Source organism: Vipera ursinii, assembly GCF_947247035.1.
Source record: "Vipera ursinii genome assembly, chromosome: 2".
Lineage (NCBI taxonomy): Eukaryota > Metazoa > Chordata > Lepidosauria > Squamata > Viperidae > Vipera > Vipera ursinii.
In genome coordinates this window covers 51,265,753-51,288,297 of record NC_139513.1, presented here as the reverse complement: position 1 = coordinate 51,288,297, position 22,545 = coordinate 51,265,753, and the positions used below count along the sequence as shown (strand labels likewise).

General features: G+C 43.4%; 1 protein-coding gene across 1 annotated transcript; it reads right to left on the bottom strand.

Moving 5' to 3' along the window:
* Window positions 1–47: 47 nt before the first annotated feature.
* Window positions 48–22,285, bottom strand: ZXDC (ZXD family zinc finger C). Its single transcript, XM_083357002.1, has 10 exons — window positions 20,790–22,285; window positions 18,001–18,153; window positions 17,676–17,754; window positions 17,245–17,375; window positions 16,272–16,442; window positions 9,129–9,814; window positions 7,510–7,594; window positions 4,693–4,847; window positions 2,897–2,998; window positions 48–2,555 (listed from the first exon to the last, which is right to left on the bottom strand). The coding sequence occupies exons 1-10, from the start codon at window positions 22,000–22,002 to the stop codon at window positions 2,469–2,471; spliced, it is 2,862 nt and encodes a 953-aa protein (XP_083213128.1). The 5' UTR covers window positions 22,003–22,285; the 3' UTR covers window positions 48–2,468.
* Window positions 22,286–22,545: the final 260 nt, after the last annotated feature.

Below are 22,545 nucleotides of genomic sequence, written 5' to 3'. Positions count from 1 at the left end.
TTATAATTAAGCAGATTCTATGGATATCACAAAAATAAAAGCTGAAATGAAGAAACTGGACATTAATTTTATTAGTCCTTTTAACTCCGTGATTATAAATATCCATTGCCAGCAATGGACTTTGCTAGAATAAATCTAATGCTTGCTCTCAAGCAATTAGGAATTTACAATGAGAGTTAAAACCGAGTATATAAACTTCATAAAAGAACACATTTGTCTGTCCAACAGAAGCGATTACTTATTTTTCAATAAGCAAGAATCCATAAAACAGAAGCACCACAACAAACGGATACAATTCACATTCTTACCAAGTTAGGGATCCTCTTTGAGTTAAAAAGAATTGAGTGGTCTGCTCCATACTTAGTAGGAAATGGAGGCCACACCTACTATGGAAATCAAAAAATTGTTGTTTTTTACTCAAAGAAAAGGAATAAGGAATGAACAGGCTGTGTGTCTTTATAACAGACAGGTGTGCTTGCATTCCAGTTTACAGAGGATCACAATCACAGTAAGTGTGTGAACTATTCCACTGAGTTTTTGAAGTGATAATTGTTGAGGACAAAATGCCCCCATTTATCTTGAAAACTGAACCTTGGTGATAGAAAGAAAAGACAAGATGTTTAAAAATAAGCAATTTCTTCACTTTTTCCATTGAGAGGTTTTATATCAGAACTAAAAATAATTTGTTTTGATAATGTAAATGTATAATAATAGGTCAAGACAGTCAGGTAAATGTTTTACAGTCAATGAAAAATACCCACTCAAGATTTTTTTTTCTAAAAAAAAAAACATCCACAAATCAAAATCTGAATTATTGTAATTTGTATAAAATGCTTCTAAACTACATTCTTCTGAAAATGAAGTTCAAAAGGCACAGGCATCAATTAGTATATTTCTATTTATGGGTAAGTCTTCTTAATTTGGAATAATCCATTATGAATAATCCAAGACAGAATTTATCCATGGTTTAATAACACAGTAGAAAATAATATTTTCGAAGCCATTCCAGACGTAATATCCTCCTGGTATATTGTATAAGGGAGATGAAGCCCAAGGACCTCCCTTCGGATTTCAACAGGTCTAGGAAATATGGTATTTCCTAAGGCTCCTGATTTCCAAAACAGAGATGGCCACATGATGCACAGTGAACAGTGTAAGGTCCAGAGAAAGCTGTTTATCAGTCTTCCTCTTTGTCAGTGCTGCTAGAAGACGTTGCAGAGGTAATAGGGCGAGGCTAGTTTTTACTTAAGCATGACTTCCAAGAATACAAATTTAGAATGTGATGGAAGAAGGGTCAGTTTAGAGAAATTTGTTGCTCACTCATATTTTCAAAGCAATTAACCTTTAATTTTCTCCTAACTGTAAATAAATAAGCAAAATTCGAAAGTGTTCCTTTGTAGGATATCTTTGTATAAAAAACAACAATGCTCACACAACTTTTTAACTAAGCCGTACATATGTATAATTTTAATGCCATATGGCATATCTTGAATAAAATGCTTTAAGTTCCAGACTTAAATTCTATTGTAAAACACTGACATCTTATTTATTTCTCTGCTTAGCTGAAGACTTAGTATTTCTTCTTAAAAGTCTGTATGAATAAATTCTATTATCTTGTAATAAAAGATAGGTGTTTTAAAAACATACAAAGATGTATTTTTCATTTCGGTCGAGATGTTACTTTTATATGCTACTGACACTAGCTGGAAGCTCTTTCTGCAGCCGGATAGTCTGTATAGTAAGCAGACCGTCAATTCAACATTAATTTAGGAGTAAATTTTACTGAAATCAGCAAAACCTATTTTTGACCAAAAATGCACCATGATGGGTATATGTAATAAAGGTGACTTTGTACAAATTGGTAATACTGTTTTATATTACTGTAAACATAACCAAAGTGGTAAGAAATAACATGTGCTAGGCAGCTTTTTCACGTTCAGTGTAAAATGCTAAATTAGAGATAGCAAGAGCAAGAAATCATATTGCTCTACTAATTCAACCTTTACTATCCCTGAGTATGGTACTATTTTTATGCGCTTCTCTCTTTAAAATGTCAGTTTGCAAAAATAAATTGGTCTTCCTGCTTATTCCTTCATTTTAACCCAAAATTTAATTCATTTCAAGAAAAAAGTGCTAAGCTTAATTATCTACTATTTTGAGAATTATTCTTAATTAATTCTTAACTATTCTTAAAATCAGTGTGGGATATCACCACTGCACGTTCACTCTAATGCAAGACTCTAATTCCCCCATATGTTCCTTTTCCTGACTCTTAAGACAGAACATACCAAGATCAGAAATTGCCTTATCAAATTAAATTTACTGAACAAGTTTTCTGTTGCACGATAACCATCAAGCATCCCAGCACTGGTGATCATGCTTCCATTGTTTACTTTTTCCTTTCAAAGCAGGAACAAAGCAGGATGCTTCTGTGTCTGAAAGTTCCAATGCTTCTGTCTCCAACAAAGTCATTCAAGGTCTTGTAGATTAATGGTGCTTCCTGTAAACTGGGAATTATCAGAATTGGCATCTTCTTCAGCAGAATTGTGTGGCTCCTGTTTAATTCAAGATGTTAAAGAAAGGTTCAGAATTTCACAATTTGCAATTGATCAACCTACACTCCTTAGATTACAAAAACACTGCACTCTTTAAAATCTATTAACTTCATGTTTATAGGAATGAACTACTCATATTTCTCAACAGTTAAAATCCTCACTAAAAAGTCTGCAACATGTTTCTATTATTTTCTTCTCCTTTACATTACACTATAAAATTTAAAAGACACAACCAAACACAGAAGGCACCTTATTGTAAACTTAAAAGGAGTGGTTAATGTTATGATAGCGAATCAGCTGAAGCTGCATTTATTCAATGTTGCAACTTAAAAGTTTTGTACCTGAAGAATATGAACTGGTAAATCTACTGTCAGCTGAGTGTGTGAGGAGGAAGATTGAGAACTGAGCTGGAAGGGTAGATCTCCTTCTCCTGGAGAATCATCCTAACAACAAAAGAGACAAAATGAGTTTCTAACTACAAACCGCATTCTCCTATCTCAACAACCAACTGGTCACTTTACAAACATGTGTATATGCTTAGAAACAGCCATATATAATTTCAATTAGGAGCCCCTTTCTCTGAGGCCAGAGCAACTGTAATTTACTTATTTAACAAAATACTTCAGTAATTTCAATTAGGAGCCCTACACACTTTCACTGAGGCCACCCAAACTATATTACGTAACATTGACTTAATGCACATATATTAATAAATCCTACTGCAATCAACTTCTTTCAGAAAGCAAAAATTGTCAAGAGTTTCTGCTAAAGTAAGTCCATTCCAGAGCTTCTCCCACCTTTGTTTGCAGAATAAGCATATAGTCAATTTGACTTTAGCATGGTTCATTTGGTGATACCCATCCACGGTGTCATATTTGAGATTGCCAGAAGAAAAAAGAAACTGGAGCACCAGTTTGGTGTAGTAATTAAAGTGCTTGACTAAAGGCCAGCTGGGTGACTTTGGGTCAGTTATTCTCTCACAGACCAAACCACCTCTCAGGGTTGTTGTTGTGAAGAAAATAAGAGCTGTTCCAAGTAATGCTGTCTCTAAAGCATTTTTTTCTATTGCAAGTAGTCCTCACTTAACAGTCACAACTGAGACCAGTAATTCAGTCTCTAAGTGACACGGTTGTTAAGCAAAAGATCACGTGACTGTGACCTGTGGTTTTACTATTGGCTTCTCCATTGGTTCCACTTCTCAGAAGCTGGTTGTGAAGCACCCAAACTTATGACCAGGGGGATGCTGGTCATAAGTGCAAGGACCAGTCATAAAGTTACTTTTTCAGTGGTTTTGTAACTTCGAACATCACTAAAGAGAAAAGTTAAGTAAGGATTACCTGTATTCCAAATGCTATCTTAATTTCAACTTTAGCATTCTAGGAAGCTCCTATAATCTATATGACATTATTAGGTGCCACGTTAATAAGGCACTACAAGTCCTCATAGGTTTCTCTGCAACTGAAGACTCTGATCACTGCCTTGGTTTTGAATTTATATCATTCTATTGTTTGAGGACTTTGAGCCCTTTGACATCCATCTATTAGCAACGCTGGTACTCCGTTTCATCTGTAATTTTTCTTCTCTGAAGTAGAAAATCTGATGCTTCTCTGATGTAAAGTGACTCTTTCCACCCCCTTTAAGTTTGCCGGTTCCTATAATGTCAATACTGAATCTCAATATTTCTGACATGAAATATGTTTTGGTTCATGGTTCTGACATTCCATGCACCAGTAGTACATTTATTACTGCAGCAAGGTACCAGGGTATATTTTTAGTAGCACATCTCTCTTTTCAACTGCCAAATACATCTTTTTACATTTCTCTGTTATTTATTACCAGCATCCTTCAAAGAAACAATAATTGCAAACATTTGTTTCTGAAGCAAAAGAATGGCAAAACTGATTTGGTCATGTGGTTAAAAAAAATCAGATGGAAATTTTAGACATGATTAAAAGAAAATACTGGAAACTTAAACTTTGCAATTATTTCCTAAGCAGAATTTGGGTTTGCTGCACCAAATCCTAACACGCCTGTTCTATTTAGCTATCTCCACAACATATTGTATCACAAATCCCAGCTACATGTTCCTGGGGAAAAAAACAGATTATTTTCCGTGAGTTAAATTGCCAATTGTTACCTGAAGCAACTGAATTTGAACAAACTGTGTGCCAGCTGAAGGGTCTCTTACTGTTAGATTTCCATTAGGTAAAATACTGTTGCATAACCGGTTTCCATGACTAAAACAGTTAACTTTATCATTTTTGCTTTTTCTTATACCAGAGTCAGTTGAACCTGAAATCAAGAGGTGGCATTTATAAATATAAAGCTGCATTCTGAAGCAAATTTCATTACATCTCTGAAAATACTTCTCCTAAACATCTTTGAATACAACACATGATCTTACCATATAGGGAGCAGATAATTTAAGCGCTGTTATTAAGCATATTAATAGTTGAGGCCACATACAAACAGTCTGTTCTCAAAAAGAGGAGAAAGGGCAATTTTCACACCTATTCATTGCCTAGTTACTTTCATCTTTTAAAAATTTACTCCTAAGAACTGGGAAGTCTTTCAGATTAGGAGGAAAATTATATATATTTTTATTTATTCACTGGCCTTGGAAAGGAAGGGTTATTAAAAAATTACTTAATCTAAAAATGCCAACAGTGCTGTTTCTGTCCTGTATCAAGGTCTGAAACCTGACTGAAAACGGTCCAGATAATCAATTTCAACCAACATCCTGTGGAATTGAAATGCCATCATCTTCTAAACCACCTTCCCTAAAAAGGAAAGGTGGAAGATTAGATAAAAATTGTCTGCAATAGTGGGGCCAGTAATGGTTTCTAGTGGAGAGGGTACATTATTGCCTCTTTAAAAGCTGTAATCACCCCCTCCCATCAAGGATGAATTCATCACTGCTTGAGCCACCCACATGAGCAGCCAGGAGGGATGTGGATCTAGCTCACAGGTGATGACATTTATAGCCCAAAGGACCCTTGCCCATTTCCTCGGGTCCAACATGCCAAAACCGTCCCAGACAATGGTTTAAGCTTGGGCATCTCCGCAGGATTTGAACCATGCTTGGCATCCAACTGATCCAGATCCAGGCAATTTTATCTACCAGTTATGCACAAACTTCCTCTTTTCAGCTCCCTAAGTCTTCTGTGAACCACAGGAAGCGACAGGCCAAGGCAGTTCAAATGGGCACAATCCTATCCAAGGCTCTGGCCATCTCCCTATTCCAGGCAGCTGCCAGAACCTCCACAGGACTCGGCTCCCTTGTAGTTGCTATAAAGGAGACTCGACGCTGCTCTTTAACTTTCTTTTTCCTTTGCTCATCTGTACTGTTTCTATCGTTTTTTTTACTTTATATACTTTTCCTCGTTTATCTTTTAATTATGCAAAAACTCTTGATAAAATTATGTGCACATATATAGAGGGAGAGAGGATATGAGCTATTCTGAGCAAGAATACTAAAAACTTTAGCCTCTAGCGCTCCCACCCCCCCCCAAAAAATATCATTTTGTAAATAATGGTTCAATATGTATTTCTGCATGTAGTTTGTTGTGTGTGGATGTGTTCAGTGGTGTTTTGTACAGGTCTGGTGGGTACTTGGTGCCTATAGGTAATGTGTGCTAATCAAGAATTGCATGATTGTTTCAACTTCTAGTACCATATTTGTCCGTGTATAAGAAGCTATTTTTTCTTGCAAACATCCTGTTCAAAAATCAGGTGCGTCTTATACAAGTGCACCATGTTATACACGAAGAAATAATAGTAACCTCCGCAGCCCAGGGCAGGCCTGTGTGGCTTCTTTACATGCCGCCTGGTGCAATTATTGCTGGCCCAAGATGCCGCCTGGATGGGGAGAATGCCGGCCCGAGATGCCACCTGGTGATGTAGGATCGCGCTACCCCAAGGATGCCGCCGGTCCCACTGAAGCCGCCTTCTATGACCCGTTTTTCACTGACGCAGCTCTGGCTGAAGCTGCAAGAGGCCCCGGTAAGCCACTTCAGTACAGTGATTGACGGCCGAAAGGGTGGGCGGGACTAAGCCAGCAGAGCACCATCTGATTGGAGGAAGTCACCTCCCTTGTGTGAGCATGGGGTTGGACTGGATGACCTCCAAGGTCCCTTCCAACTACCACTACTTCTTCTTCTTCTTCTTCTTCTTCTTCTTCTTCTTCTTCTTCTTCTTCTTCTTCTTCTTCTTCTTCTTCTTCTTCTTCTTCTTCTTCTTATTATTATTATTATTATTATTATTATTATATGGCTAACTTGTATTACTGCCACTAAAGATGTGGTCTGTTTTCAGTGTTTTGGTTACCAATAAAATAGAAAATATGCGCAAAACTAAAGATGTGGTTTGTTTAATATTTAAAATGTTGATTTCTGAATTTTTATTTAGGAAATTGGGGGGCATCTTATACAAGGGTGCATCTTATAGATGGAAAAATATGCTATATATTTATATGCTGCAGATGAAATTTATCTCACAAAACTAAAAAAATGTCCTGTACAAGATAAATATTCCACTAGGAGCTTCAAAGCTGGGGTAGCTGTGAGCCATCTGATGGCTTACTATTTCTTAATAAATGTGGATTTAGATCATATTCCAAATTTTAAGTTACTATTGCCACTCTATTTAACCTTGGGGTGGGGGCTTGAGTCCTAGCAACTGCCTGGATAAGTTCCTGCAGTTTTCTTGGCAAGGTCTTTTGGAGATGATTTGTCCCTTGCCTTCTTTCAGGGCTGAGGAAGAGTGACTGGCACAAGATCGTCCAGCTGGCTTTGTGCGTAAGGCAGAACTACAACTCATGGTTTTTAGCCTGATGCCTTCACCATTACACCCAACTGACTCTCTATTCAATTTAGGATTCTACATTTAATGATACTATCCTTAGATCCAGTTTGGTGTATACACAATATATTGTACTGAAATAATTAATACTCACCTATGTCATTCCCATTTCCTTTTTGTTTTCTTTTTTTGGCAAGCTGAATAGCTCGATAATCTGTTCTTGCAGATCCACCACTCTCCTGATGATATAAAAGGGTTTGTTCACATCACTAAATCCAGGTAGACTGTTAGATATGCATTATGAATACCATTTCCTCCTAATAACATGTATTAATCCCTAATAGCTTCCTTGCCTTATATTGAATTCTGTATAGCATCCTTCTGGTTAAGTCCATAGGAAAGGAGGCCCTGAGGATTTTACTCTCAACTACAGAGCTGGTGCTCATCTTCATTTCAAAGGCCATTGAGCCAGCGCTGCCCGAAGACAATTCCATGGTTATATGGCCAGCATGATGTCATGGAGCGCTGTTTTCTCCCCACCAAAATGGTGCCTATTTATCTACTTGCATTTGCATACTTTAGAACTGCTAGGTGGGCAGGAGCTAGGTGAAGATGGGTGCTCAACCTGTTGCAGAGTGCTTGGGCCTCAAACATGTTTTTTTTAAATCCCATTTATATCCTGCCCTTCTCGGAAGACTCAGGGCGGTTTACAATCTAAGAAGCACAAATCAATGTGCTTAGGAATAGCCTTCATTCTAACTATATGCCTGCTTATTAGGGCTTTCGCCCCCCCCCAGCGGCATTTTTACTAAGTCAGCTTAATTGCCCCCAACAATCTGGGTCCTCATTTTACCTACCTCGGAAGGATGGAAGGCTGAGTCAACCTTGAGCCTGGTGGGACTCGAACCTGCACTAACTGCAGGCAGCTGGTGTTACTTAAGGAGGCATTAGCCCACTGCTCCACCAAGGCAGTGATCAAAAACATCCCAACGGAATGGGTGCGTCTTGGGTGCGTCTAGTGGTGTGCGGGCGAACACTATCGTGAACCAACACCACACCCGAAGTCAGTAGACTTCTGAATTGATGGTCGAACCACAATCCAGGAACTTCACTAGCAGTACTTTGGCATCTTCACATTTGGCGGGATTTTCTATGGCACCACTCCTGGTGGGGTGTTGGTTCATGGATAATGTTCTCCCGCACACTGCTAGACGCACCCAAGAACTTTTGAAGCAGTTCCGTTGGGATGTTTTTGATCATTTCCCCCCCCCCCCCCAATAGCTGAGATTTGGCGCCAAGCAACTACTACTAAGGAATTTCAAACCTTGTAAGACATTATGACAAGTACCTCAATTTGAATGGCGATTATGTCAAAAAGTAATGTTGTAGTTTTCTAATATGTATAATAAAAGTTCTGTATCTGCAAGTGTCTGTCGTTAATAACCAAATGGAGGTTTATTTCCAAATTACCCTTGTATTTACAACAGTTTGGGGAGGAAGTAACGAATAAAATTAAGCTTCGTTTCTAAGCTTCTGCTATGAAAAAGACTACCCTCTTTCACTTAATATGATGCACACAACATGTAAAAGCACTGAATCAGTTTCATAGGCAGAAACAATTTATGCCACTTACATTATACAAAATACATGGTGACTTCGCTCGGGGCAGACATTCTGTAAACCCCTTTTGATCTGGTGGAGAATGACTCACAATGACAATATCCTCAAAACTAAGATAGTAATAAAAACTAGTTACTTAGGATTATTGCATACCGGAATAGAGCTGCCAGTCCCTGTGCTCAGATCAGTTTCTTTCTGTGCACTGTAACTTCCTGAAGGATTGGAGAACACATACTGAGTGACCACTTTGCTGCCTTCTTGTTGCTCCACAACATCCAGGCTAGGAAGCAAAGTTTGCTCTGCTTTATTTGGAGCTAATAATTCAGCTGTATTGTTTCCACCAAGGCTGCTGGAAGGGGTTAAAGTGGCTGTGTCTACCGACAAGTTATTGCTAGAAGTCAAACCGTGCAAGTCTTGGCTGGAACTTCTTGTTGACAAAGATGCTAGTGAGCCTAAGGCTTCTGCATTCACAGTCTGTACCTCATCCAAATGTAAAGTGCTTTGCTGTAAAACGGTGGTGGTGGTTCCCAATAAAAGAGAGCTATCCAGGCTGTGTGGAATGTCACTGCTAGCCACTAAAATCAGTGGGTCAACTGTCTGAGCAAGGGAACTGCTATTGACAGACAGACTGCCTCCAAGCGTAGAGCCAACTGAAGCAACATCTATAGTAAGAATTCCATTGTTTATTACAGCCATATCAGCTGAAATTCCAGAGGAGTTCCCAGATACACTAGAAAAAAGGGACACCAGGTCTACATTGCTGAGGTCACTTTGTCCTGAACTGGCAAGTTCGTTGCTAGGTGTGAGGGAACCAATGGTTTCCATCTGATTTAATAGATCTGAAACAAAGCAAAATGTTTTTATAAGATTACCTAGTTACTATGACAGGTAGCCTATAAATCTTGCCTCCTTCCTCTCCCTCCAGTTTGGCTACATATCCTCATTTCAAGAACCTATGTCTTCCATTTCCAATCAAAGCAGCCAACACTACCTTCATTAAATTTGGAAGAAAACAGTACAGGCAGTCCTCAATTTACGACCACAATTGAGCCCAAAATTTATGTTGTTAAGTGAGAAATGCGTTAAGTGAGTTTTGCCCCATTTTACAACTTTTCTTGCCAACGTTTGTTAAGCGAATCACTGCAGTTCTTAAATTAGTAACATGGTTGTTAAATGAATCTGGTTTCCCCATGACTTTGCTTGTCAGGTCGCAAAAGGGGATCACGTGATTCTGGGACACTGCAACCATCATAAATGTGAGGCAGCTATCAAGCATCCGAATGTAAATCATGTGACCAGGGGAGTGCTGCAACAATCATAAGTGTGAAAAATTATTATTATTATTATTATTATTATTATTATTATTATTATTATTATTATTATTATTATTATTATTAAGATTTATATACCGCCCTTTCCCGCAGGACTCAGGGCGGTTTACAGGATATTTAAAAGAAAATCAATACAAAAGTTAAAACAATTAAAAAAGATTAAATGAAACCCTGAGAAAAAATAAAAACCCCAGTTAAAATTAAAAATTAAAAATTCTCAGCCTGGGCCAGAGAGCTCGAAGAGCCAGGTCTTCAGGTCCTGGCGGAAAGAACGGAGATCGGGGGCAGTCCTAAGCTCCGCGGGCAGCTGGTTCCAAAGGGCAGGCGCGCCCACTGAGAAGGCCCTACCCCTGGGTGTTACCCGCCGGCAATCTTTAACCGGCGGCACCCTGAGAAGACTCTCCCTGTGGGAGCGCACTGGACAAAGGGAGCTTGATGCTGGCAGCAGGTGTTCCCTCAGATATCCCGGACCCTCGCCATTTAGGGCTTTATAGGTCATCACCAGCACCTTGAATCTCACCCGAAGGGCAACCGGAAGCCAATACAGCTCGCAGAGTAGAGGTGTTACATGGGAGTATCGGGAGACCCCCATCACGACTCGCGCAGCCACATTCTGCACCAGCTGAAGCCTCCGGGTGGTCCTCAAGGGCAGCCCCATGTAGAGAGTGTTGCAGTAGTCTAAACGGGAGGTCACGAGCGCATGAGTGACTGTGCGTAGGGCATCTTGGTCCAGGTAGGGTTGCAACTGGCGCACCAGGCGAACCTGGGCAAAAGCCCCCCTGGTCACGGCTCCTATATGATCTTTAAAATTGAGCCGTGAATCCAGGAGGACGCCCATGTTGCGAGCCCCCCATCGTTAGAGATGGAATAGTCTGGTTGACCCGAGATGCCAGTATGCACAGCCACTCGGTCTTGGCAGGATTGAGACGAAGCCTGTTTCTCCCCATCCAGACCCAGACCGCTTCCAGGCAACGGGACATCACGGCGAGGGCATCGCTGGGTTGGTTCGGGGTGGAGAAAAAAAGTTGGGTATCATCAGCCTACTGATGATACCCCACCCCGAAACCATGAATGATCTCGCCCAGCAGCTTCATATAGATATTGAACAGGAGGGGCGAGAGAACCGACCCCTGAGGAACTCCACAAATGAGAGGCCTTGGGGCGGACCTCTGCCCTCCTGTCAACACCGACTTGCGAGCGGCCCAGGAGATAGGAGGACCACCGCAAAACAGTGCCTCCCACTCCCAATCCCCTGAGACGCCGCAGTAGGATACCATCATGGTCGATGGTATCGAAAGCCGCTGAGAGATCTAATAGGACTAGGACAGAGGAGCAACCCCTGTCTCGAGCCCACCAGAGATCATTCACCAGTGCGACCAATGCCATCTCCGTGCTGTGCCCAGGCCTGAAACCCGATTGGTACAGGTCCAGATAATCAGTTTCATCCAGGAACAGAGGAAGCTGATGCGCCACCACACTCTCAACAACCTTCACCAGAAAGCAAAGGTTGGAGACCGGACGATAGTTATTTAAAACAGCCGGGTCCAGGGCAGGCTTCTTGAGGAGAGGTCTCACCACTGCCTCCTTCAGGGAGGCGGGGAAGACACCCTCCTTCAGGGAAGCAGTTATTACTGCCTGGAACCAGCCTCGTGTCTCCTGCCGAGCTGCATAAACCAGCCAGGCGGGGCACGGGTCCAACAAACAAGTGGTGGAGCTCAGCCTCCTCCTCATCCTGTCCACATCATCAGGGGAAACAGGATCGAACTCAGTCCAGATAACATGCTCAAGACCGTCTGATTCCTCCACGTCAGACTCCGCCCAGTCAGAGTCCAAACCAGCCCGGATCTGAGCAATGTTGTCCGTCAGATGATGACTAAACTCCTCGGCCCGCCCCTGCAAGAGATCCTCCCTCACCTCCTGGTTAAGAAGGGAGCGAGTCACCCTAAACAGGGCGGCCGGGCGATTATCTGTGGACGCGATGAGGGCAGTGAAGTAGTTAGCCTTCGCCGTCCTCATCGCCGCAAGATAAGAACCGTTCCGGGTCCATTAGGCGCCTGGGGCGGAACCACCTGGTCGGTACCGCAGCCCAGCAGTGGGGGGTAGCATAATGGAAGACCAGCCGCAGGAGATAATGGTCGGACCATGACAGGGGAACAATGACCGGTGAACCCCCTCCCAGATCATCCAACCACTGTCCGTACAGGAATACCAGGTCGAGAGTGTGACCCCCCCACATGAGTCGGGCCCTGAATTACTTGGGTCAGGCCCATGGCTGTCATGGAAGCCATGAACTCCCGAGCCAACTCAGATGAACCTCCCAGTGAAGGCAGGTTGAAGTCACCCAGCACCATAAGCCTGGGGAACTCCACTGCCAACCCTGAGAGGGTGTCGAGCAGCTCGGGCAGGGCTGTTGCCACACAGCTGGGTGCCAGGTATGTAAGCAACAAGCCCAACTGAGCTCGAGGGCCACATCTCAGGAGGAGGGTCTCACTCCCGCCAGTCTGGACAATGGTGGTCTCCCGCGGACATAAAGTCTCCCTGATAACCACCTCCACCCCTCCAACCCTACCCTGAGCCCACGGCCGGTGTAGCACACGGAAACCTGGAGGGCATAATTCAGAGGGACCCCTCCCTCCGAGCCCACCCAAGTTTCTGTAATGCACGCCAGATCCGCGCATTCCTCCTCGATCAAGTCACGAACGAGGGGAGCCTTGTTAACAACGGATCTGGCGTTAAAATAAACCAGCCTAAGCTCAGGGACCTGATCACCCTCACCCCCGGGTGAGAGGGTGCTAACCGGAGGGTCGGAGCGCGGCACCGCTCAAAGACAGCGGGGGCGTGATCCCAGATGTTGAAATGGCCCTCCGTGCAACCACCTGCCGCCATTCCCTATCGTCGTGGGGATTTGCAGCCCCACCCCAGCACACACAGAACCAGCAGTCTCCACCCCCAACCCTATCTCGCCAGGAGCCTTCATAGGCCCAGACTGAGTACCAATTAAAAAGTCCCTCCCCACCCTACTGTCCCTCCCCTTCCCTAACCCTTTAAAATACCTAGCTAAAAATATATATCAGGGGCCTCTTAATGCGTCTCCACCAGAGGCCCCTGGTTAAGCCCAGCCACCTCTCGGGGTCCCAACAATTGGGCCCGTCATCAAGGGAAATGTTAGAAAGGGAGGCTGGTCGTATCCAGGAGGGGAAAACCCCCCCTGAGGGCATACAAGTCTGATCTAGAATATTGTACTCGAGCCATGAAATGGAACTGTCCGTATGAGCCATTGTTCATAAATGGGGTCAGATGTTATTAAGATGATAAGATGTTAGTTAAGATGTAAAAACATTAAATCCGGAACATGTCTTCATCCAGCAATCCGACAATCCGGCTCTGCTCTCACCTGAGCCGGTCCAGACAAGAGCCCATAACTGTCCTCTCACCTAGCCATGAGATCCAGGCTGGGGTGGATAAGGGCAGCATTGCTGGGGGAGCAAAAAATCTCCCCTGCTAGTCTCTCACACCAGCAGGGGGTTGATAGCCAGTCCAGGGCCGCCCTCTCACCACAGCCTGTCCCAGACTCCTTCCGGAACATCACAGGGAGGTCACGGGAACAGGAAAATTTCAAAATGTCCCAAATCCTGATCCAGCCTCCAACCCATCTTGAGAAGTAACAAAGCAGAGGCCATCCAAACACGCTAAATCCATCCCTAGGGCAGCAGGGAACTCACGTCATAAATGTCAAATGTTCAGATTCAAGCAGCCAAATCTCCATCATCCTCTGAGAAAAAGAGAGAGACAAAAAAGCCTCCCCCATAGCCTCCACGCCAAAACGGCACCTAACAACAAACCCTAGGAGATGATCCGCGGCCATTTTATAAGCCGAAAGGCCAAGAGTAACAGTCAGGAGAGATCCGCGCGGCTGCGAACGGCGCCCTCCAATTAAATTCAGGTGCCAGATGGTCCATCCAGGGGTCCGCAGCAGGATCCTAGGCTGCCGAAGCCATTCCAGTCTAACGAAGCTCCCCAGCGCCCGAGGTAAGTTAAAGCGAGAGATCGATTCAAGCCAGCACAGCGCCCGACAGCTGATTCCGAGCACCAGCTGATTGGCGGCAGGTTACAAGCCGCCCGGCCGCTGCTACTTCTCTGGGGGGGGGAAAGGCTCCACACCGCAAAACGGTGCTAGCCTGTTGTTCCTACACACCCCCTCCGAATATGTCCCTCGGCTGGGCTTTCGTGAGCCTCCCAGCCACCCATTGTGTCGGCTCACCGCGGAGCTCAGCGAACACCGCCCATAGTCGCCATCTTGGGCAAAAAAAAATGACCATGTGTCACTTTTTTCAGTGCCACTGTAACTTCAAATGGTTACTAAATGAACTGTTATGAGTTGAGGACTACCTGTAGTGTCAAAACTCAATGCTACTATGCCACGGTAGTGTAATTTTGTTAGGATTTCAGATAATCTCTACCTCTTGTTAACACATATTCAGACTTCCATAATATGCTATGCATCCCTAGCAAAATGGATAGTGCTAGAAGTAATTTTCACACAACTAGCAGTTGTGCCAGCAGTATTTATAGAGGATGTGAAGGGAGGCATTATGGTGTAAAGCTCTGTCCTTAAGTATGAGAGTTGTAGTATCTCACTACATATAAAAGGGCAGACCTTTGCAGCATTGTGGCACAAGCCCCACCCCTCCTTTATGTGCATTTTGCTATTACGCTATGTAAGAAAGACAGAACTTTGGGCAAAACACAATATTTGTCATTCCCAGCTTGCTAATCTTGACTGAAGCACAGAGAAAAGCAAGTCACACAGAATACTTATTCAGAAGACATTTTGAATAATAAAGTAGGTATTTGTAGTAGCATCAACAGAGAAAACCTTTGAGGAATACCCAAAATGGTTGTTTCACTGCCCACACCTAGGTGACCCATTTATTTTGCAATTTTTATGTTTCTCCTACTATATCCACTTCTTGCTCCCACTGAACAAAGTCATAATCACCTTTGCTTCTTTTGATAGGTATTCATTATTTGAAAGAGATTACTTAAAACCCTACACTCATATTCCTATCTTTCATAAACATTTTATCAACATTCATTTACTTGCTGTTATTTTTTGCCATTTATGTATAGCCGGCCATCATTCATTCATTTTCTTTGTTAAATATAACTAATAACTAATTTCGTCTTTGATACATTAATTTGCAGATCCACAATCCTGGTTACCATAAAAATTGCCACAGTAGTGGCAATACTGTCTGCCTATGAAAGTAAATACATAATATTTCACCAAATAATACCTCCTTGTAACATCACTACAATCTTTTCTTTATTCATTTATCTTTAAATAATCGAGGAGGATCACTCACCCACCCTTGCCTAACTCCCTCAATTCTGAACAATCTGCTAAGCATTCCAGTTATCATTACTCATTACATTCAGCAAATAGAATATAATGGAATAACAGAGTTGGAAGGGACCTTAGAGGTCTTCTAGTCCAAGCCTCTGCTCAGGCAGGAAGCCCTATGAACAACACTATGTTAATATAAAAAAATTTATAGTTCAAAACCATGCATTTTATTATTTGCTTTCTGTAAATCAATAGTAAATATTGTTTTCAACATTTATACATATATCAAGTATCTACAAAAGAACAAATCAGATATATAGACTATAGGTCCCCAACCCCCAGTCTGTGGACCAGCACTGGTCCACAGCATGCCAGAAACTGGGCCACACAAACAAGTGAAGCCCCATCCATGGGATGCAGGCAGCATACGAAACCACGCCCACTCTAGTCCGTGGAAAAACCTCTCCCCACGGAACTGGTTGGAGGCCACTGATATAGACCCAAATAATTAACTTCAGTGAAATGAATAATTTTTTTTTCAAGATCTTTAGAAATAACGCATTCTATACATTTTTCAAATCCCCAGATAACTCAGTCTTCTAAGGAAGCAAATCATACCTGCACTAAAGTTGTGTTGCTTCACCATGTGTGTTTTCATACTATGCTTTGAATTGAATAATTTGCTACAACTGGATACGGGACAACGCATCTTCAATGAATCCACATCCTGGAGGTGTTTTTTGGAGTGAATATATAGACTACTGCGTGCTGAGAACTTTGCACAACAACCTGAAATATACAACTGGATCATATGAATATAATATATATGTATAGATTTAAACCCTATTATAAAAGTTTCCTATGAGATTGCAGACAGCACAGTTTCTCATAATCCCTTACTTCTAGACCTCAGTGTTTTGATTCCCCAGATCTTTGCTCTTTCAATTTTCAATGATTTATAGATAAAATCTCAGACAGCTGACAAAGCTAAGAAAACGCTAAGGAGAGAAAACCAGTTTGAATGAGTTGTATGCACAGTACTTAGTCTGCCACATCCCTATAGAAGAGCAAGGACAGAGCTAAGCAAATATACTAACAGCAAAAATTACCTTTGAAAGGTGATCTTACAAATCTGAGAAAAGCTATAAATGTAATATCAGTTTCAAAAGCTTGTGAGAACCCTGCATGCAATTCAGAGCCAAATTAACTAAAACAACTGCACTATCCAACTACAGTTACATTTATCAAGGCAGTGGGAACTTTAAATATAATACAGAAATTAAATCTCCATCCTGCCCTCACTCCAATTTTATTTTTATTTTACTGGTGGATGCCCATATTCCCTAAAAATGAAAAAGAAGTCTTGAAATTGAATAGTTTTCAAAAGAAAAGCATGCCTTTGGAAGAAAGATTTAGCTCCTTCTTCACAATTAGTTTGTGTTGTACTTTGAAAGTATTTTCTTTCCTGTCATGAGATTCAATAGCAATCCTTCAGCCCAGCAATCCTTCTGGCTATATAATATATATAGTTTGGTCTTTTATACGTTTCGATCAATCTATGCAGAAATAGAATCAAGTATTTGAATAATACCTTCCACAGGGCATTCAAATGGTTTTGTACCCAGATGAGTTATACTATGGCCTTTCAAATGTTCTGCTCTTGTAAAAGATTTTCCACAACCTTCTACAGAGCACGTGAATCTCCTGTCATCTTCATGTTTCCTACAAGAGTAATTAAATTGACATTAACATCAAGCACTTCTTGCATAGAACTGAGAAAATCATATATCAATAGATTGAAGTCTGATAAGTTTTTAAAGCCTATTACTAGACTTACTCCAAAAATGTTTTAGCTAAGCAGACTGCCTTCACTCAACTCTATTTACGTTAAGAGCATTTATTCAAGTTCATTTTCTATTACTGAATTTATAACTCTTCAAACTTAAACTGCAGTTTCTTTAAAGATTTGTATACAATATTTGTTTGGCAATGATTTTCAGTATAATCAGTTGGAACATTTACCTTTTATGTCTTAATAGTTTAGACATGCTGGTGAAAGACCAACCACAGCCTTCAAAGTCACAAATGAAAGGTCTTTCTCCTAAAAGAAAGGCATACAAAAATTGCAAATACAAAGATTAACACATTTGGTTTCAAAAATTCCTAATCTGATTAGCAATTATATTCATTAACTTCTTTACATTGATGATTTTACCAATCAAATTCTTTACAAGATACAGTTAAGTCCTTGTCTATAAACAGATTATCAGCTTTTAAGGATAGCATCTATCCAATCAACATATTGTTCTTTAAGTCAACCAAACACAAACAGTACCCTAGTTCACACCTGTGTGACTTCTCATGTGGATTTTCAGCCGGCAAGCTTTGTCATACTGCTTGTTACAGCCTGGGAAGGAGCAGGAAAACATTTCTTGTTCCCTGAAGTGGACTCGATTATGAGAAAATAATGCACTCACTGTTATGAAAGTCCTCTCACAACCTGGAGAAAAAAGAAACAGTTAACTGTATTCCGCAAGAAAGCAGAAATGAACAAAACAAACCCCCTTAATTTATCTGTGTCATAAACAATATGCTACAGATAAATAAAAACACAATTTTCCAAAGCAGATTATTGCCAGGCACCGTATGCTGGGAACAGCCAATAAAGGAATATTTTCATGTTCAATTTCTACATCTTCTTCTATCTAAATTCTTATTCGAACAAGCCGGCCTGGCCTGAGGGGGGATCGGCGGGGGTTTTTACGGTTGTTTTATTTTATTGGGGTTTTAATATAGTATTGATTGTTTTTAGTGGGCATGTATTTAATCCTTTTTTAATTTTTGTAATTCTGTATTTTTATTCTTGCCCTGTTCACCGCCCTGAGTCCTTCGGGAGAAGGGCGGTATAGAAATATTATTAAATAAATAAATAAATAAATAAAAGTTTTTGAAAATAGAATACCAGCAGACTTATTTTGTTCTACACACCTAAGTTACAATGTAAGAATCTATTATCTGGCTTCCATTCTACCACAATAGGGCCACCAAGGTACCAAGAAATGATAGAAGCTGAGATCCAGATTTGCAGAGGACAACAATGGGAAAGCATGGTTTACCAATTCCCAGCAAATGTTCCTACTGATAACCTATAGAACATTAAACTAGAAATTAGACTTGCAACAAAAATTCCAAAGAATGAATTCACCTCATCTTAAAAACCAGTGCACACAACAGAAAGTATATTGGACTGAGGTTAAGGAGATCTGAGTTCAAATAAGAAAAATGTAACCTTGCAATCGGAACAGGCACACCACATCTCACAAAACTGCCTTGTTCCCAAAATGATACTCTTTGCATTAATTATGAATTCAGCTGTGATAGCGCACAAAGCTTTTTAAAACCTTTCTGTAATTATTTTAAACAGGGTATATTTTATTTAGAATTGTACTGAACGAAAGGGATTCTTTTTCATGTGAAGACACATAGAATTGCATGTCTGTCAGACTCTTCAGAAACTCAGAAAGATAACAGTTCATACCAAAGGCCACAAAAACATTCATGGGTATTATTTTTTTCTGATAACATGTTCAACATATAAACATACACAAACACACAAAGTAACAATACAATGGAGATTTTAGTATTGGGTAATTAGTTCAAGGCTGAAGCTATTATCATATAATACTTTGATGTGAATTTGTGAATTGCAGGGTATTTTTTTACTTTGTATGGGTAGTCCTCAGCATACATCTTTTTTTTCCCCAGTGACCATTCAAATTTATAATGACTTATGACCAATTCTCAAAGCTCCAGCCATTGCAAGGTTCCTGTGGTCATGTGATCACAATCCAGGTGCTCTGGTACCTGGCTTGCGATTATGACATTGCAGGAAGCCAGATTATGTGATCAACATATGTGACCTTTCAATATGGAAGCTGTTAAGGAAGGTTGCAAATTGCCCTAGAAAGTTGCTCCAGCTGCCTTTTCTCCTTGAGGAGCCTACTATGGAATCCAAGAACTCAGGGATCTTACACTCTGCAGCACCTCACCCACACTTTAGTGCAGGGGTCTTCAAACTTGGCTTTTTTATGGCTTGTGGACCAACTCCCAGAATTCCAGGCATGCTGGCTGAGGAATTCTGGGAGCTGAAGTTTGAAGAACCCTGGTTTAGTGCATGCCTGCCCACAGCATCCTGCTCTCTGGCCTAAACCTGTGGCCACCCCTTCTATGCCTCCATCAGCAATCCCATAGCCTCTACCAACTTGCTGTGACACCTATGGACCCTTTCTACACTCTTGAGTTAGGGTTCTCACCTCCTCCTGCTTAAGAACTTGGGGGCCCTAGGGGTTACAACGGCAACCAGAACTGCAGTCGCTAATCGATGCAATTACACGACATAGTGCTTTGCAACTGCATAGCGACTGCATAGCAATGGTCCCAAGTTGCAGTCATAACCCAAGGACTTCCTGCATTCAACTAGGGATTAAAAGTTAAATAACGTTATGCTACTAACGCTTTAGGGATTTTTCCCCCCTTCTCTTTTTATTTTCAATTCTTTAATTTTTAAAAACCGAATGTGTCAATTTTATATTATATATTACATTAGTGCAGGGGTAGGCAACCTTGGCTCTTTTAGGACTCATGGACTTCAACTCCCAGAATTCCTGAGTCAGCAGAGCTGACTCAGGAATTCTGGGAGTTGAAGTCCATGAGTCCTAAAAGAGCCGAGGTTGCCTACCCCTGCACTAGTGCATTGAAATCTGCACAGAAATAATGCAACGATCACGATTTGCTATTTTACAATAAAGTATCGATGCCGACGTATTTAATTCCGTTTCTCACATTCATTGGAATACACGTTATGCAACCCTTAAGGACTGTAAATGGACAGGGGTCGGCAACCTCGGCTCTTTTATGACTCGTGGACTTCAACTCCCAGAATTCCTGAGCCAGCATAGCTGGCTCAGGAATTCTGGGAGTTGAAGTCCACGAGTCATAAAAGAGCCGAGGTTGCCGACCCCTGGACTACACCCTCGATTTAAAATACCCCTTTTTTTCCCATGGCAGAAACGCTACACACGAGCAGCGTGAAAGGCAGTTTGCCCAAACCAACCAGGCCGGGGCCGACTAAGTTACCTGGGTACTCGCAGCGGTAAGGCCGGTCTGGCTCCAGGTGGCTCCGCCGCTGATGGGCCCCGAGCCGGGCGGCGCTGGGGAAGCGCTGTCCGCAAGCTTCGCATTTGAGCCCCGCCTCTTCTTCGTGAGCCCTGCCGTGCGCCCGAAGGTTGTAGATGGTGGTGAAGCGCTTCGTGCAGCCCGGCGCCGAGCAAGCGAAGGGCCGCAGCTTGTCGTGGGAATGCAGGTGACGCCGCAGCTTGTAGGCCGTGGCGAAAGCCCAGGCGCAGCCGGGAACCGGGCAGCTGAAAGGACGCGCCGCCCGACCGGCGCCGGCTGGAGGAGCAGGAGCTGCGCCCGCCGCCTCTCCGCCCTCCTCAGCCGCGCCGCTTGGGCTCCCGCCGCGCGCCGACAGTTGATGCAGGCGCAGCAGCTGCTTGCGGGAAAAGGTCTCGGCGCGGTGGGAATCCGGCCGAGGATGCGACGCCGGAGCCCGCGAAGATCCGCCGGAGGGTGCAGCCGAGGGCTGGGCGGCGTCGTTCGGCTGAGCCGACGGAGGAGGAGGAGGAGGCACCGGGGCTGCCGGCGCCGGGCCGCCGAAGCTAAGCGTCCCATTTTCGAAGCGGACCAGCAGGCTCTGGTTGTTGATGGTCAGCGTGCCCGAAAAGGAGGAATTCCCCTGCCCGCAGCCGCCGCCACCGCCGGGCTCCTCCTGCGGCCCGCCGCCCTCTGAGAGCGGCGCCGAGGCCGGGCCTTCTCCTCCCGCTTCGCCGCCCGGCTTGCCCTCCACCCGCGGCCGCTGCGTCGGCGGGGAATCCTGAGAGGAGCCTCGCGAGGGGTTTCCGGAGGCTCCGCCCCGCACCAAGTTAAGCACCAGCAGCAGAGCGTCGTTTTCCGGCGGCTGCCCGGAGCCTCCGGCTGCCGGGGATAAGGCGGCGGAGGCGGGCGCGCCGCCGGAGGTAGCAGTTCCCGGCAGCGGAGGCGGCGGCGGCGGCAACTGCTGAGGCGGCGGCGGCGGCTCCGGCAGCTTCCCCTCGAGGAGCAGCAGCACCGGGAATGTCACGTCCAGGCCCCAGGCCCCCGCCCCCGTAGAGTCACGAGGCTGAGGAGCTCGGCGAACAGGCCCTGTGGAGGGAGCCCCGTCGTTGGCGGCGGCCGCACCGGCGCCATGTTGTTGGCTGGCGGGCTCGGGCTGGGCCGCCTCCGCGGCGGCAGGCAGCCCCTGCGTTTCCATCTTGGGGGTCCCTGTAGCAGCGGCTGAAACCGGAGCCGCGGGGCGGAGCCGGCCAAGAGATCGGAGAAACCCGGAGCGCGGAATCCAGGAGAGGAGCCGATCTTGCGCGGCCGAGTGTAAAACCAGGAAGTGGCAGTTCTGCGGGAAACCGGAGGACAGATCAGAAGCGGGGAAGGGGTGGAGATCCTGATTCAAAACATAGCTAAAACCAAGAAAGAAATCCCACTTTGCGTGGGGTTTATGCTCCTTGGGAAACGGGGATCTCGTAATCGTTATATTAGAGCAAACATGTTATATGCTAAGTTTGTAAGCCTCCCTGAGTCTTCAGAGAAGGGCGGGATATAAATGCAATTAAAATAAAAATAAATAAATAAAAATATTCAGTGGACACCCCCGTCAATATTCCCAACACTCTGCTAGCAAAGAGCCTCATAAACAAAACTTCGATTTGTATAAATTGTGTTTTCCCTTCATTTCGCTTCCGCCAGGACTGTGAAACTCACCAGTCCCTTCGCCCGATAAGTATGCCGGCTGGGACTGCGG

Bases quoted from the DNA above. Each gene is read 5' to 3' on its own strand.
- ZXDC (XM_083357002.1), bottom strand. From the start codon at position 22,002: ATGGAAACGCAGGGGCTGCCTGCCGCCGCGGAGGCGGCCCAGCCCGAG. The intron at 17,755-18,000 runs GTGTGAACTAGG...CCTTTCTTTTAG, and splicing joins CCACATGAGAAGTCACACAG to GAGAAAGACCTTTCATTTGT. The intron at 4,848-7,509 runs GTGAGTATTAAT...TCTTGATTTCAG, and splicing joins AGGAAATGGGAATGACATAG to GTTCAACTGACTCTGGTATA.